This window comes from Anolis sagrei, chromosome 4 (genome assembly GCF_037176765.1).
Source record: "Anolis sagrei isolate rAnoSag1 chromosome 4, rAnoSag1.mat, whole genome shotgun sequence".
Classification (NCBI taxonomy): Eukaryota; Metazoa; Chordata; class Lepidosauria; order Squamata; family Dactyloidae; genus Anolis; species Anolis sagrei.
This window is the reverse complement of record NC_090024.1, coordinates 222,506,062-222,522,215: the sequence shown is the minus strand read 5'-3', so window position 1 is coordinate 222,522,215 and position 16,154 is coordinate 222,506,062. Positions and strand designations below refer to the sequence as shown.

At 39.4% G+C, this 16,154-nt stretch overlaps 1 protein-coding gene across 2 annotated transcripts in view; it reads right to left on the bottom strand.

Annotated features, from left to right (window-relative positions):
- The window catches only part of PTPN1 (protein tyrosine phosphatase non-receptor type 1), a 112,219-nt gene that overhangs the window by 12,173 nt on the left and 83,892 nt on the right, over positions 1 to 16,154 (bottom strand). For both annotated transcript variants that reach the window (XM_060772120.2, XM_060772121.2), the window contains exons 4-6: positions 14,833 to 14,931; positions 7,135 to 7,272; positions 3,056 to 3,265 (exon numbers count right to left, since the gene is read on the bottom strand). In XM_060772120.2, coding sequence (XP_060628103.2) covers positions 3,056 to 3,265; positions 7,135 to 7,272; positions 14,833 to 14,931 — 447 coding nt within the window. The remainder of the gene's footprint in view (positions 1 to 3,055; positions 3,266 to 7,134; positions 7,273 to 14,832; positions 14,932 to 16,154) is intronic.

Genomic DNA, 16,154 nt, shown 5'->3' with positions numbered 1-16,154 from the left:
AAAATGAGAAAAACTAAAGAGAAATGGTTGATATATACATAATGGATAAATAGTGGTGAAGCTAATGTAAGTATTGTACAGAGATGGGGAAGGCAGAGCTCATGGATAAAGTTAAAGTTCTAGTGGAAATTTTGGTATGGATTTTGGTGGGGGGAGATGGGGTGGAGAGGAAAAAAGAGTGAACAGAACTAAAATATATAAGTGAATGGATAATATAGAATGGAGAGGAAGAGTGAGAAATAGGAAGAGGGCAGAGAAATGGGTTTATAGATAAATAATGTGTATGAAATAAATGTACAAAATCTACTCGTAAAACAAAATATAATATTAATAAAAATATTTTTAAAACATATTGCCTGAGAAGCTAAAAAGGAATGTGTAGTCCCTTTGAGAGTGAGAAAAAGTAATTTAACCATAAGCTTTTTTCATTAACTAATACTTTTTTCATTGACTCCTTTACATCTTTTTATGCTGAAACAGATTGAAATTGCTATGGCTTTGAATATAACCGATTGCCTAGTTTCACAGCACAATGAAGTCTATTATTTGGCAGAATGAGAAGGCTGCCTCGGGCAGTAGGTACATGGAAGGGCAGTAAGTTGTGTGACATACAGCAGCATGTTCCCACTAACGTAAGTGTTTTGGCTTAGGTGTGGTAGAAATGATTGTCTCACTGCCAACATTAAATTAGGATTCAACTGCCAGCACAGTGAGCTTCAGAAAATGGAAGAAGACAGGTGCCATCTTGTCCTCTTTAGCAAACAAAATATCTTCAACCAGCCTTGTTTCTCAACAATGTCAACAAAATTTAGATAACTGTATTGTAAACTTTAAACCTGTGGTTCTCAACCTATTTTTGACCAAGGAGCACTTGAACAGGGACCACTTTGACAAGGGACCACTTTCCAACATTACTACCAAAAGAGTTACAAATCGGTTTTTGGGCAACTTTAGATTTGGCTTGGTTATTTGAGGTGCTGATTCAGAAAACTGCATTGGATAGACTACATCAGCTCTAGCTTCTGATACTTCTGATACAGAACATATGCCATCCAGTGGTCGTCATCTGTTCACCCACAGAAAAACATATTTAATAAGCCTCAGCACTATAAGAGGGTTTCACGAGACCAGTTGCTCTCATTGCAACGGTGTAGGAACGGTGAGGCCATGGACCATATTTTAGTTCTTGTGGACCACAGGTTGGGAACCGCTGCTTTAAACAATCAAACATACAAAATCATGTGCCAAAGCAGATAACATTTTGAGAAAAAGTCCAATACAATTCTGCAGTGTTTATAGATTTGCATATATTTGCTACTTTGCACAATCTACTATCTTCCTGAAAGTTCTTTTGTTCTTTTCTCTGGCTTTGCAGAACATCTCAGCATCTTAAATTTTTGCTGAGGTTCAAACACAGAAAAAATAACACACAGAAAAAAAACCCCTCTGAGTACCTGAAAATATAGAGATCCAAATTCCAAGTTTTTAAACATGCAGAATAAAATACGTAGTGACTAGTTTAAGATACATACTGTGGTCAATCAATATCACTGTCCTAAAATGAATATATAGTTGCAATCCTAAACATATTTACAGAGAGTAACTCCTACTGTGTTCAAGTAAGCATACATAGGATTTTATTGTTAAGTTCTCGGGGTCAGGACACAAGTTTTCTTGAAAGCAGAAGGATTCATTTCTAAGAAAATGTACTTAGAGCTTGGATGTAAGAGACAGAAGAACACAATGTGAGTCTCCCTGGAGTTCTATCTGGATAGAAAGCAAATTTGGAAAAGTCCGTGATTTACAGATTTACAGACAGTGGCTCAAATATGACTGCAATAAATCTGAAAATAATTACTTAGAATTAAAGGGATAAAGCTAGCCATAGCCATAGTTCCACTAACAACAAAAAAGAACACATGTATTGCAACAAGAGAGAGCAAGGGTGGGGAAAGAGTGGGTGGCTGCTTTGGACTAACAGAAGACAGACTTCACTGAAAATGGAGTTTGCTCTAAGCTTTGAAGTGGAAATTTGTCTGCAGATCTCAAAAGACTTGTCATGAGGATTTAAGTTCAATAGGTTTTTTGTGCTTCTCTTTTTGATGCTTCCCACCCATCAACCACTTTTGAATGTGAAGATTCAGAAGAAATGTGTGGTCATGTCTATAGTGGTGTGCCCACACTACACATCAGTTCAAGCATCTCTGCAGTACTTTTGTTCCTCGCTCCAAAGAAGGTTGAAAATGGGCTGTGCTAAAGGAGAATCCGGACAACATGGAAATAGCATGAGATAATCATTTCAGGGTGCACATGTTGGCATGCAAGGGGCTATGTCAGAGGGCTGAGCTCTGTGTGCCACCCAATCCGTCTCAAGCCCCTTAAATTAGACTGGTGCATCAAATGTAGCAATGGATGTCATCCCACTACAAATAGGTTTGTGTCGGTTGCACATAAGTCTATACAGGGGACAGCAAAGGGTATCACTTTTCTCTTTGTGTCAAGAAGCAAAATGTTTTGGATGCAAACAGTCCTTATAAGCCAGAAGTGGAGACATATGCAATTATGTTTATACAGCTTGAGACTCCCAGATCTGAAATTCCTAAACCTAATATACTCCAAAATTGTCCACATGGATGGCTGAGATGGTAACACCATTGCTTTTGATGGCTCAATGTACACATACTTTGTTTCGTGCACAAAATTATTAAAAATATTGTGCATAAAATTACTTTCAGGTCATGTGTAAATGGAAGTATTGAGGAAGTTTGTGTTTAGACTTGCTCCCATCTCTGAGATACCTCAGTTTATTCAAATACAGATATTCCAAAATATCAATTTTTTTCCAAAATCCAAAACCCTTCTGCTCCCAAGCATCCCAGATACTCAATCTGCACAAGCAAATGTGCATCTAGATTCTTGGTCCTGTTCTTGTAGTTGCAACAATCCTTCTTTATCTATCAGATGGATAAAATTCTTTTCACTTGGGATAGGTTTCTGATATTGATTCCAAGCAGCTAAATTCCACACGAAATGAAAATCTACAAGTTGTTCTTACCAGGAGGAGACAAGTATCAACCAGACAGAATGTCCCCGATCTTCCAATTCCTGCACTGCAATGCACTACAATGGGTCCATGTTCAGGGCTTAATGACCCTGACTCTCTCACTTTGAACAGGAAGTTGAGGAATGAAGCTGGAGATTCAGGGACTCCAAAATCAGGCCACGTTGTATAATGAAAGTGCAGAATCTCTCGTGTTTCCCGGGTCTGTGTAATAAAAAAAAGAAAAGAAATGTTATCTTCATGTGTGGTTTCATAATGCATTAACCATGTTGAGATAGTTGGTTAATGCAATATTATTTCTCTGATTAGGACATTGACATTTAATGTATTTTTTAGAAAACAACACACACACACACACAAGTTTGCAAACTTGGTATTCTATTAAATGTCCTTTGACCAATAGCTGGCCACTTGGAGTGCCTCTGGTGTTGCTCTAAAAGGTCCTCCACTGTGCATGTGGCGGGTCTCAGGTTGCATTGTAATAGGTGGTCTGTGGTTTGCTCTTCACACTCGCATGTCGTGGACTCCACTTTGTACCTCCATTTCTTAAGGTTGGCTCTGCATCTCATGGTGCCAGAGAGCAGCCTTCCAAGTCGGCCAGCTTTGTCTGCCCAGGAGGAAGTATCTCATTTAATATCAGCCATAGATAAAGTTTCTGGGTTTTAGCCTGCCACTTTTGGATTCTTGCTTGCTGAGGTGTTCCCGTGAGTGTCTCTGAAGATCTTAGAAAACTATTTCTTGATTTAAGTTGCTGGCGTGCTGGCTGATATCCAAACAGGGGGTGGCCGGGGATGTCACTGCCTTGGACCTTTCACTATTGGTTGCTATTTCCCGGTGGAATAAGCCAAAATAAGGCACCTAATTTTACCACAAAAAGCTGTAAAAGCTTTTTTTGTGGTAAAATTATGTGCCTTATTTTCAGCTTATACTTGAGTATATACGGTAATTTGCTGGATGTAAGGAGGAAGAAATATGTTAAACTACAGAGAAACCAACAAAAAGGACAGCAGGAAATCCTCCTTTAAAACAGACTTATACATGTATGTTTGCCTTTTAAAGTTACATATAATTTGAGTAGAAATGTATGCTGGTAGGAGAAATTGTGTAATTGCTTATGCAGTTGTTGTTCAAGTATGTTTATATGTATATATGCATAAGTATTATTGTTTTCTTTGTGTTTTTTTCTGTTACACATTTGAATAAGAACTAAAAAAGGACATTTCTTCACGGCAGGGCATTCTACAAGTTTATCTGCACATGTTCCAAAGTGAGGACTTCCACGCAGCATTTTAAGCAATATTCTGGGAACTTCTGTTATGATTTGCAATGTTCTAGAGAGTATGTTAATGCTGAACATGAGCAATTGTTATTCCCATGATAAAATTACTCAGAAAAACCAGCAGTGGGTAAGGAAGGACATCTTGCTGTTTTCCCCACTTCAAACATGACAACATACATTTATAGGCTCTTCTCATAGTGGGAAGAGTGACAAGACATTGGATTTTTAAAAACCTGCTTTTATTATTAATGACAAATGGGATGATCAATAGGGATGGTCAGCAGCTGCCACACAGCTGCCAAGATTCATGTGGAAAAACTGGGAGCTCAGCAAAATACTAAGAAGTTTCTAATCCTCAAAGCTGCAAAGACGCCTGTGAGAGATGGAAGGATGTACTAAAATATGTTGCCCATGGCTAAGAACTACAATGCCCAACTAAACAGACTTGGATACTTATCAGATTAAGGTCATTAGAGCAGCCACAGGGAATAAGAAAGAACATTTGTTCCTTAGGTAATGCTGCTGTACTATGGAACCATGGCAACTTGCAATGCATCCCAGCAAGATTTAGTCCTATACTACAGATGGAGAAGAAAACACTAAGGGTGACACTTATCAGAGTTCAAGGTACTGTGTATTGAGGAAAGGAAACTACAACGCGGCTGGTGACCACTTTTGGGGTTGACCAAGTTAGAAGGCTGGTCTTTACATTTTTGTTAACTTTAAAGATTTTTGGGGGGTTTTCTTGCAGGAGACACTATTGAGGAAGACTGACCAATAGCAGAAATGTTTACTTTCAAATTTTATAACTGTTTTTACATTTCTCAGGAATGTGTCCCATATCTGGGAGAAAAGGAAAATATCAATCAATCAAATAAAGTACGTGTTAATAGTTTAAAGTGCCTCTAGATGCTTTGCAATTCACTTCAGTGGCAAGCCACAATATCATTTTCCTTTTCCAAAAACAAAAAATCAACAAACAAAGAAACAAGCAAACAGAATTTCTGGGCAAGTGTGGGGTTTGAGAGGGCAAATATGTGGCCTTATGCATATATTAAGCACACTCCTGCATCACTTTTCTAAATCTCTTTGAGATCTAAATATAACAGTGTCCTGTGGCTACAGAACTGAAGAGTGCATACTCCAATCTCTTCCACTTGCAATGGTCTAAAGGCCTTGGGAAAGGATCCCTAGATGGCTTTATGGGAAAGGGAAGACTACCTGGTCCTATCCAGCAACCTGAGAAGGAGGAACCATCAAAATGTTGCTTTCCTCCCTGAGCTACAAAAGAAATTCAGGCATGCGTCACCAGCCAGAGGACTAAGATGGTACTTCAGCAAAGTTTGGGGGTGGAAGCAGGAGTTTATCATCTATTATGGGTTATTTGTAAGCCACCTTGAGAAATGATGCACAAATCTTCACCACAAGTAAGATCAAGCCAAAACCTTGTCAGAGACTATGAGGTCAAAGAATTTCAACTCTAGTTGAGGTTGAAATGTAAATAGTGTTGGTTCAGCGATTACTAGAAATAGATACCAGATATTGGATATGATCACCATATTAAAAAACATCTTTTTCTGAAAATGTTCCTTTTTGTGTTTAGAACCTAACAGATTTGTCATCTGTGCAGTTGGAAAGATTATACTTAAAAGAAATAGCAATCCGTAAGTTTTTCTTCTCCTACAGTTTTGACTCATTCCTTAAGTCACGTTAGCTTTATGTACCTCCAGTCTCTATGCTGAACAATAGTTTGAATTACAAGAATTAACAGCCCATTTCCTCCTTGAACTTTAATTTTCTTCATAGAATGTAAATAGGCATTTTCATATATATATATACGGGCCAAATACTGGCAATGAAGATCCGCATAGTTAAAGCAATGGTATTCCCTGTAGTAACCTACGGACGTGAGAGCTGGACCATAAGGAAGGCTGAGCGAAGGAAGATAGTGGTTTTGGAGGAAAATTTTGAGAGTGCCTTGGAACGCAAGAAGATAAACCAGTCCATACTTCAGGAAACAAAGTCCGACTGCTCATTGGCGGGAAGGATATTAGAGGCAAAGATGAAGTACTTTGGCCACATAGTGAGAAGAAGGAAAGCTTAGAGAAGACAATGATGCTGGGGAAAATGGAAGGAAAAAGGAAGAGGGGCCGACCAAGGGCAAGAGGAATGGATGGTATCATTGAAGTGACTGGCTTGGCTCTGAAGGAGTTGGGGTGGTGACGGCTGACAGAGAGCTCTGGCGTGGGCTGGTCCATGAAGTCACGAGGATTCGGAGGTGACTGAACAAATAAACAACAAAATGATATATATGCTGGCCCAAAGCATAATGCAACAGACTATGGTGCGGCTTCAGGTTCTTGGTGTGAGGGTTGTTATTTTATTTCTACAACAGAAGCTTGGAATTTGGATGAACAAGAACAAAACAGAGGATTATATTTGGATTTACCTGCATATTTATATCTCCCTCATCAATATTAGACACACTATGACTACGAATAGGCTGTACTTGCAGTCTGCTCACGAGTGTGGCAACTAGTTAAATGTCAGACTTAAAAGAGGAGAGCATGGAGATATTTATTCTGAGATAAGACAAGACAGAAATGTAAATAAATGCATAGTCTCCAAATCCAGGCAATCAAGATCATAATCTTAGTACTGGGAAACTATTTAAGCAGGTCTAGAGGAATCTATCATCTTAATAATAAAGACCACTGCAGCAAAACACAGTGTACTGAACTGAAATGAACAGAGGAATGATACCACTTGGTGACATGCACTTTCACATACTTACTGTGATGTTTTCCAATTCTAATTGTCGTACTGTATAATAGGATTTTATATCTTCTGATACCAAGGTTAACGTGAAGTTTGTGTCCTCAAAGAGCATTTCTTTTTCCTCTTTTTGTGGCCAGTACTGTGCACATTTTATCTAGAAGAAGGGAGAGGAAAAAAGTAATAATTGTGCACATTTTATCTAGAAGGGAGAGGAAATAAGCAATAATTGTGTACAAGCTGTTTGACAAAGAAAAAACACCACATTTTGAAAACTATTTTATTTAAGTAATTGTTTATTGCCCCTCAATCCACCAGGGATCTTGAGCAATGTAGAACATATTTACATAGGATCATTAGCATTCATGTCACTTCAATAGCTTCAGAGGCAAAAAGATCAAACAGAAAAAGGAAGACCTCTTCTTCTGCCCTTTCTGTGTATTGTGTTCTCATGTAATTTACTAAACAGCTCAAAAAAAGACAGAAATAAAAATGGGACCACCAATTCCCACAGGCCTACAGTCTATAAGAAGAAACACGATAAACAAGGAAACAGGGTAGAGGAAGGAAATGGTGATTGTGAGTGTTTGAGCAGAAAGGCTGGATTTTAAATGTCACTGTACATTTATTTCTAATTTAATCTTGCAGAAGAATTTACCAAATGGATAAGAAATGAGAAAGGCATGCTCCCATTGAGTATCATCCATGAGTATGTTATGAAAATGATGGAGGGAGGGTGGCAGAAGTCAGTGTTGTTTACAAAGGTCAACAATGGAAGCCACAGCGATTGGCATCCTGTTAGTGAAGGATACAAATACAAGTTCACTTTACTGCTCTATATGTCTCTTTTTGGTCATTCAAGAGGCTAGTATTATCTTCTGACCTCCGCAACTATCAAAATCCCCCAAGGATTCATCATTGTACTGTGATAGCTATGGTCATTCTGCTGCTGGAGGAGAAGAGGGAGGTTCAGACAAGAGTCTAGCTATGTTCCCGTCAACCAGACAAAAACTCCAGACTTCTAGAGCAGTGGTTCCCAACCTGTGGGTCCCCGGGTGTTTTGGCCTACAACTCCCAGAAATCCCAGTTAATTTACCAACTGTTAGGATTTCTGGGAGCTGAAGGCCAAAACAACTGGGGACCCGCAGACTGAGAACCAATATTCTAGAGGATCCCCACAGATCCTGCAGAAATGTCCTTGGTCTTTCTCTGGCTATGCCAACACACCCAGGCACTTTTTGCAATTCTCCTCTAAGCTCAATTTCCCAGTAGCAATAGGGTGACCATACATGGTGGGCTGTGACACTGTTAAAGCAAGTCCTAGAGCACTATAGATGGATTCTGCATGCAGAACTTTTATGCCACCCTCAACTGTGTAAGATCTAAGACAGCAGGGCTGAAAACACAGCAATAATAGAACACATATTTTGTATGTAGAAAATCTTGGGCTCATTATGCAACATCTCCACTTGAAATAATCTCAGGTGTCAGGATTGGAAATAACTTCTGCTGGACATCCTGGTGGCCGGCTCTCCACATAGTGTAGCTTTGTGTGTGCACGGAGCCGCCCATCCTTGGTCATTTCCGCCATAATTTGCAAAATGAGGAGAAATCCTAGTGATTATCTGTTTAAGTCACTGTACCTCACACAAATTAAATTTCTGGAATCTCAAATGCTATTAACTGGAAGTAGATACTGGGTTTCTGGAATCATTCTCGGATTGCACAACATGACAGATAAAGCAACATCATTTAGGAAAAATGACAACCCTAACAAGCCAATGTGATTACCTAATGATTTCTGGGACACTATTTTGATAACTGCTAGAAGTTTAGAGGCACAAATCTCTTAGCCTTTAATTCGGTATCAAGAGACAGAGGTTCAATTGAATTGTGCAGCTCACCTCATCCCCTCCTCAAAACATCTCAGGCTTATGAGATCATTTTGACAGCATATGGGATAGCTTAAAAGCTTCAATGGTTTATTCTAACTGAAAATGAAGTCTGAGCATTTCAGTTACCTAAACTCTGGCCTAATCATGGTAATTTTCTCAGCAATAATTTTCCAGGAAATCCAAGATCATTAGAATGCTGTATGCGATGAACTTGAATATATCCAGTTCTTAGAAATGAGTAATAGGAGGTAATACAGAATTATTAAATCTACAGTTCTGATGGCCCAAGAGCACAGGCTTGCCGAGAATGCTGTCAAAACAGTTTCTCTGGCTAGGAAATCATAAAGGAGTGATACTTGAAGAGATAGTCAACACTTACTGTTCATGGATTTTTAGTGTTCCATTTTCAATATAATAGGTTTATTCTTTCATTCTGCTTTTTCCATTATTGGAAAGGCACAAAAGGATTGTTACATACTTTTAAGGGCTGATCAAAAGGCATCAATCACGAGAGGGTGACACCGGGGACGTTTTATACAACAGTGAGTCACAAAAAAAGTCTCAGGAAGTAATTAGCAACCCACACTTTATTGAGCGAAAATGAAGTAATCCCATGTAGGATCTTTCAATAGCTCTCTTCCTCCAACTCCTGAACATCAACACTCAGTTGGGTACAGTACTAAATTATAGCCCACTGTGCCTTTAGTTTTAATTTCAACTTGCAAAAGAATTCACAAAATGGCTAAGAAATGATAGGTTTGCCATGTTCCCATTGTGTATCACCCACGAGTGTGTTATGTAGCAGTAAAAGCCTGCCCCCGGGTCATTTTAGTAATTCTGTGCTTTGTACAAACTTACTGGCAGTGGAGAAAGAACAAATGGGGGTGGATATCCCAGAGAGAAATGGTAGAGCATGTGGTTATGGCACTTCTCTCTTTCGGTATCTGTTTCACTATTCATATTACTGCAGAACTGAATGCCTCTGCTTAGCAAGCGAGTGGTTACTGCAGGAGATATATCCAGGTGGACACAACTTTGTTTTGTATCTCTAAGGAGCACAATACACCCTCCAGTTGGATGAAGATCAATGACAGGAAAGGATGCCATTTACTGGACGTGATCAATCAACCTTTTTTGGAAAGAGAAAGAGGAGCACACATGCCTGACAAGGCATCTAAACGTGTTAACAGAGGAGAGCTCACCTCACGTCACATAACTGTTGGGCAAGAGTCAAAACTAAACTGTTGGCTCAGCTGTCAATCTCATCCCTCCCTCCATGGTTTTCATGATTTAAAAATCTGTCATTAGAAGATATAAATTTTATATGCCCATTTTGACATATATAGTTGTTAAAAATATTAAATCCTCCAGGGATTTAACTTTGCAAACACTTTTTGTCTTCCAGGGTGGAGACAAATGATGGAGATTATGCTTGGATTGAGATGGTTCCTGTCATGTATCATGTTCTTCAGCTGATGGTGGTTGGTGGTGGCAGGCTTAGTAGTTGGTGATGGAAAGGGTTACTGTAAGTCTTAGTTCTAAAGGGCTGAGTAGTTTGTAAGTATGAGTTTATGGGTGAAAGCAATTAAGGGTGGAGGCATGCAAGGGATAGGTATCAGCTGGGTTTTACTGGTTATAAGGCGCTAGCCCTGAGTTTGATGTTGGGAGAAAAGTGTCGTATTTTGGCTGTGAATAGTGTTCCCTCCAGGTTTGTGGATTTTTGGTATCTTGACCTGTCACCTGAACTCTTGACACTCTGTAACCTTGAATCTCTGGACTAGCTTTTGACTATGGTATAGATTCTTGATCCTTGGACTTTACTAACTGAACTCTCAGCATTTGACCATTACACTGGACCCTATGGCTATGGTGTGCTCTTGAACCTGCATCAGTGTTTGCTAGCATTTTTTGTTTTATTATTCTGTGGTTTTCATGAAAACCACAGAAAACAGCCAGAAAGTAAGTGGTGCTTTAATTAAACAGTCTGATACAAACTGGGTGTTTGTTTGGTTCATCTCTGTCTGCATACCGGTAGAACCCTGGCATCGTGACAGTTCCACTTTAAACTTTATAGAGTAATAGGGCCACACTGCTTTCCCCATAAAATACCTGGGAAAGAAATATCCAACTATTTCAAAAAGGAATTCAGTATTCAGTACTGAGTCTATGAAGCAGATTCCTAACCTACACAGATGTTCGGGTTGGGCATCAAAAGGATGTGATGATAAATATGGAGACCTTTGGAATTTTAAAGATTGGCAGTGTCAGTACTGCTGCAGCTCTTTCAAATTAACTTCTATATGGATACTAAAAAAGATGAATAACTGATTGTTTGAGCTTGAATTTTGTTAATAGTCTATTTTAATGAGTGTGTGTGAGAGAGATTCCTCTGCTGAACTAATTTATTAAAGTGTTTTATATCAGCAGTATGGTGTTGGAAATAAGAATAAATGGCCAGTAGGGGAGTACAGCAAGCAGGAATATGAAAGAGAAAAAAATTATTCCATATTGCCTTCCAACCCACAAGGATTCCAGAAGTGATGAACAAATAAAAATACAATTAAAACAATATAATGACAAACACTTTGAAAAGCATATTAAAATACTATTTTAAAAGCTCCTAAAAGCTATCTAAAACAATAATTGAATCCAATTTTAAAGCAGTTACAAAGGCACAGGAAGTATAATTAGTTATGCAAGGCACAGAAGATATGCCTGAATCTTAATGGAATATTCTCCGTACTGACTTATCTTCCACATCAGCAATTAGATCCAAGTAAACTGCAGATCGTTTTGAGGTACACTGTTGGGTGCAAGATCATTTAAGTTCTCAAGACAAGCCTTTTGGGTTTCTATGTTGCTCTGTATACAACATAGAACACAAGACATACACTCCTGTGGCAGTGTAATACAATGGGAAGTATGCCAAACCAAAAAACTGGACAACAATCTCCCTAGGAATATAGGAAGTCATGTCCTACTATGTAAGATGATTCATCCTTGTTGGATCTATAGTTAAAAACCATTGTTGGATCTATAGTTAAAAACCATTGTTGATCCTCCAGATTCAGCTTGTGGAATCCTTGATCATTCTGGGAACTTAAGTTCAAAACATCTGGGTATCATGTTGAATCTGCTGATCTAAAGGACGGCAGTTCAAACCCACAGATCAGCCCTGCTATTAGCCCTAGCTCCTGCCAACCTAGTAGTTTGAAAACATGCAAATGGGGGAGAAAAATAAGTACAGCTTCGGCGAGAAGGTTATAAAGGTGCCCATGCAGCCATGCTGGCAGCACAATTAGGAGGTGTCTAAGGGCAACAGGCTCCTCAGCTTGAAAATAGAACAAGAGCATCTCCCCATGGCCAGAGTTGAGTACCGCCTCCAGAAAGAAACCTTTACCTTTGTTCTGTGTTATTTGTATGTCTTTGTTATTCCATTGCATTGAAGGCATTGAATATTTGCCTATATGTTCTAATCCGCTCTGAGTCCCCTTGGGAAGTTAGAGGAGAATATAAATAAAGTGTAGTAGTAGTAGTAGTAGTAGTAGTAGTAATAATAATGATAATGATAATAATAATAATAATAATAATAATAATAATAATATAGCTCCTCTTAGCACAGCTTAGCCACCATTATTGGTGCTCTGACTGTTTTCTGGGAAGAAATCTGAGTAACCAAGGGATACCTTGGAAATATGCATTTGGAAACAACACACAACATCCAGTAGTGCATCCTGAAGCAGTTTTTCAACTACAGGCTGAATAAATATTTTTAACATGCTTTGGAGAACAAGAAAGCTTCAGTGGTAACTTGAAGCAAACTATATGTCAGAAGCTGGTTTTCTTGCTAAAGCACTCCACCGCTGGCTATGAGGTTTCCTTTAACCATAACTGGGTATTCCTCTACAGTTGCTATAAATCCGTTTTGGAAAGAGCTGCAAGAAAGAAAGAAATCAAACATATTCTCTCTAATCCTCTTAAGCTTCAGTTTGTATTATATGGGAGTATTACTAAATGACAGCCCAAACACCCCAAAGGCACCAGCTCCTATGTGATCTTGGAAGCTAATCAGCTCTTGGATGGGAGACGACCAACACATACCAGGTGCTATAGGTTATATTTCAGAAGAAGGAACTGGCAAAATTACCTGGGTATTTCTTGCATGATAAAGCCCTATGAAATTCAAGTGGTCACCACAAATCATCAAGTAACAAGGAAGCAAATACAAACATAATCATAAAAGAGCATCATTTAAAAAAAAATCCAGTTAGCAGTTTACTACGTACACCACAACACTGTGTAAGATCTCAAAAGACGAGTGAATGTGTTTTAAATGATCGGAAAAGGAAAAGGAAACCTTTTGTAACTCAGGGTCTATTTATCTGATGTATGCACATAGTGACACAAGTTACTTTTCTTTTCAGCACTATTTGCCAAAAGCTTTATCACGAAAAGACTTTACTAGAACAGCTTCCAAGTGCTAGGCAATGAAATTTCTTCTGTGTAAAGTTTTAACCATCTTGGATTTTTTAATGTGCAGTTGCAAAGGAGCCCACAAAAGCATGCTTTCAATCCTTTCACACATTTCTGACACATGTTTCTGGCACATATTTTCTCAATATGCTGTTGTTTCAGAGCCATCTTTTAAAAATATCCATAGGAGACTCTTCAAAGTGTGGTTGGAGCCAATTAGGGGTCACACATAATTAATGTGATGATATAACCATTATTTCCTGCAATCAAATTTTATTAGCTGCATGACAAGTATAAGAATATATTCTCTGTTGCCCAAGTGATGCAACAAAGATCACCCCAAAAGATAGGTGTGCAAGAAACTTGTCATTCTAGTTCACTTTGGTAAATGTTTCTCCAGAGGAGAGCGACTAAAATGATAAAGGGTCTGGAGAACAAGCCCTATGAGGAGCGGCTTAAGGAGCTGGGCATGTTTAGCCTGAAGAAGAGAAGTCTGAGAGGGGATATGATAGCCATGTATAAATATGTGAGAGGAAGCCACAGGGAGGAGGGAGCAAGCTTGTTTTCTGCTTCCCTGGAGACTAGGACACAGTGGAGGAATGGCTTCAAACTACAAGAGAGGAGATTCCATCTGAACATGAGGAAGAACTTCCTGACTGTGAGAGCTGTTCAGCAGTGGAACTCTCTGCCCCGGAGTGTGGTGGAGGCTCCTTCTTTGGAAGCTTTTAAACAGAGGCTGGATGGCCATCTGTCAGGGGTGATTTGAATGCAATATTCCTGCTTCTTGGCAGGGGGTTGGACTGGATGGCCCATGAGGTCTCTTCCAACTCTTTGATTCTATGATTCTATATGTTATACACTGCCTCTTGATGGCAGAAACTAGGATTTAGGAAGAAGTGCAATAAATCTAAGGGAGGGAAGGGTGCTTACTGTTGATCATACTAAAATGTGAAGATGGCTTCAGAGCTAAGTAAATAATTCTTTTGCGTGGGGCTGCAATGCAGTCACACTGTACTCCTAGAATAAACTTCAGTTTTGACCTTGGAACATTGCACAGAATTTCCATTTGCTTAATCAAGACCTTTTGGGTTCCACCCACCCCCCCCCCCCCAAAAAAAAAAGAAGAAGCTCTAAACAATCAGGCAGCAACTTCTAAGGATATGGGAATCATGTTTGCCCTTTCCAAGTCTCAGAAGGCTGCAATGTTCTCTGAAAAATTCAGAAGCTTTGCTCATCTCACATGTAGTCCTTTGTCTAAGAATAATTGTTTCTGGTGCATGCATCATGTGCCCATGTTTCCATAACAAACCATTTTTTTCTCAAAAAAAGAGAAGGTTTTAGTTACTTACTGATCCCTTTTCCATCACTCTGTTAAGCATGACAACACCACGGCTTTTCTGTTCCCAAATCATCTCCCAGAAGTGACCACAAGTATTTGGCAGAGGACCCTGCAATGATACAAAATCTTCTGGAGTAAGAAATATGCATATGGTACAAGTGCAAAGTACTAAAATCATATTTTAAACTCAACAGAGAAAGTACTTCTAGTTTGGGGATTATAACGATATTAAGCAATTTTGTTAGTGCAAATTGTCATATACAAATAGTTACGCATGCACAGCTTGTAAAGATTGTTAGTACAAATATGAAAGGAAATCAATGTTTTTACTTGCCAGAAAGGAAATAGAAAAGAATCGTTCTAAGAATGCCTGCCCAGAAAAAGGACAAACATGCCAATCTGCAGGATACATTTAAGAAATCTGTCCAGTCAACAAACATATGATTCATAGAGATGGGGGACAATAAAAACTTATTGCTAGGAAGTTTGGCCTTTTTAAACATTTCATGAAAAATCTTGGCATAGCACTGAAAAAGGAGGTCAGGAAGAGTTTACTATTCCAGCTAGATGTTTACCCTAAGCCCTTTCAATGTAACCTCTCCTCGGAGTTAAAGTTTCTTCCTTTCCCACCACTTCCAGCCCACAGTATCTTGAGGTATGAAAACTCTTGTTTTCACCGATTGAGCTTGAGATGGAGGTGGGACAGAGAGAAGGGCCTCTCCTAAAGATCTCAAAGCTTAGGCAGGTTTGTACAAGGGGATGGGATTGGCACATAGCCTGGACCTGAATCATCTAAGGCTTTAAAGGTCATAACCAGCACTCTGAATTGTGCCTAGTAACAGTCTGGCAGCCAGTGGAGCTGCTTCAACAGCAGGGTTGTCTGCTCCCCATAGCCAGCCCCAGTTAGCAACCTGGCTGTAGCTCTTTGGACCAGCTGAAGTTTCCAAGTCCCTTTCAGAAGCAGCCCCATGTAAAGTGCATTACAGTAATCCAGACGGGATGTAACTAAGGCATGTACCACCATGGCCAGATCTGGCTTCTCATGAAATAGGCGCAGTTGACGCACAAGTTTTAAGTGTGCAAAGGCCCTCCCGGCCACCGCTGATACCTGGGCCTCCAGGTTCAATGCCAACCTGTGTCTTCAGGGGATCTGTGTCTTCAGGGGGAATGTGACCCTATCCAGAACAGCCTGGATCCCTATTTCCTAATCTACCTTTCAATTGACCAGGAGTACCTCTATCTTGTCTGGATTAAGTTTCAATTTGTTTGCCCTCATCCAGTCCATTACTGATGACAGGCGCTGATTTAGCATCAGGATACCTTCCTTGGCAT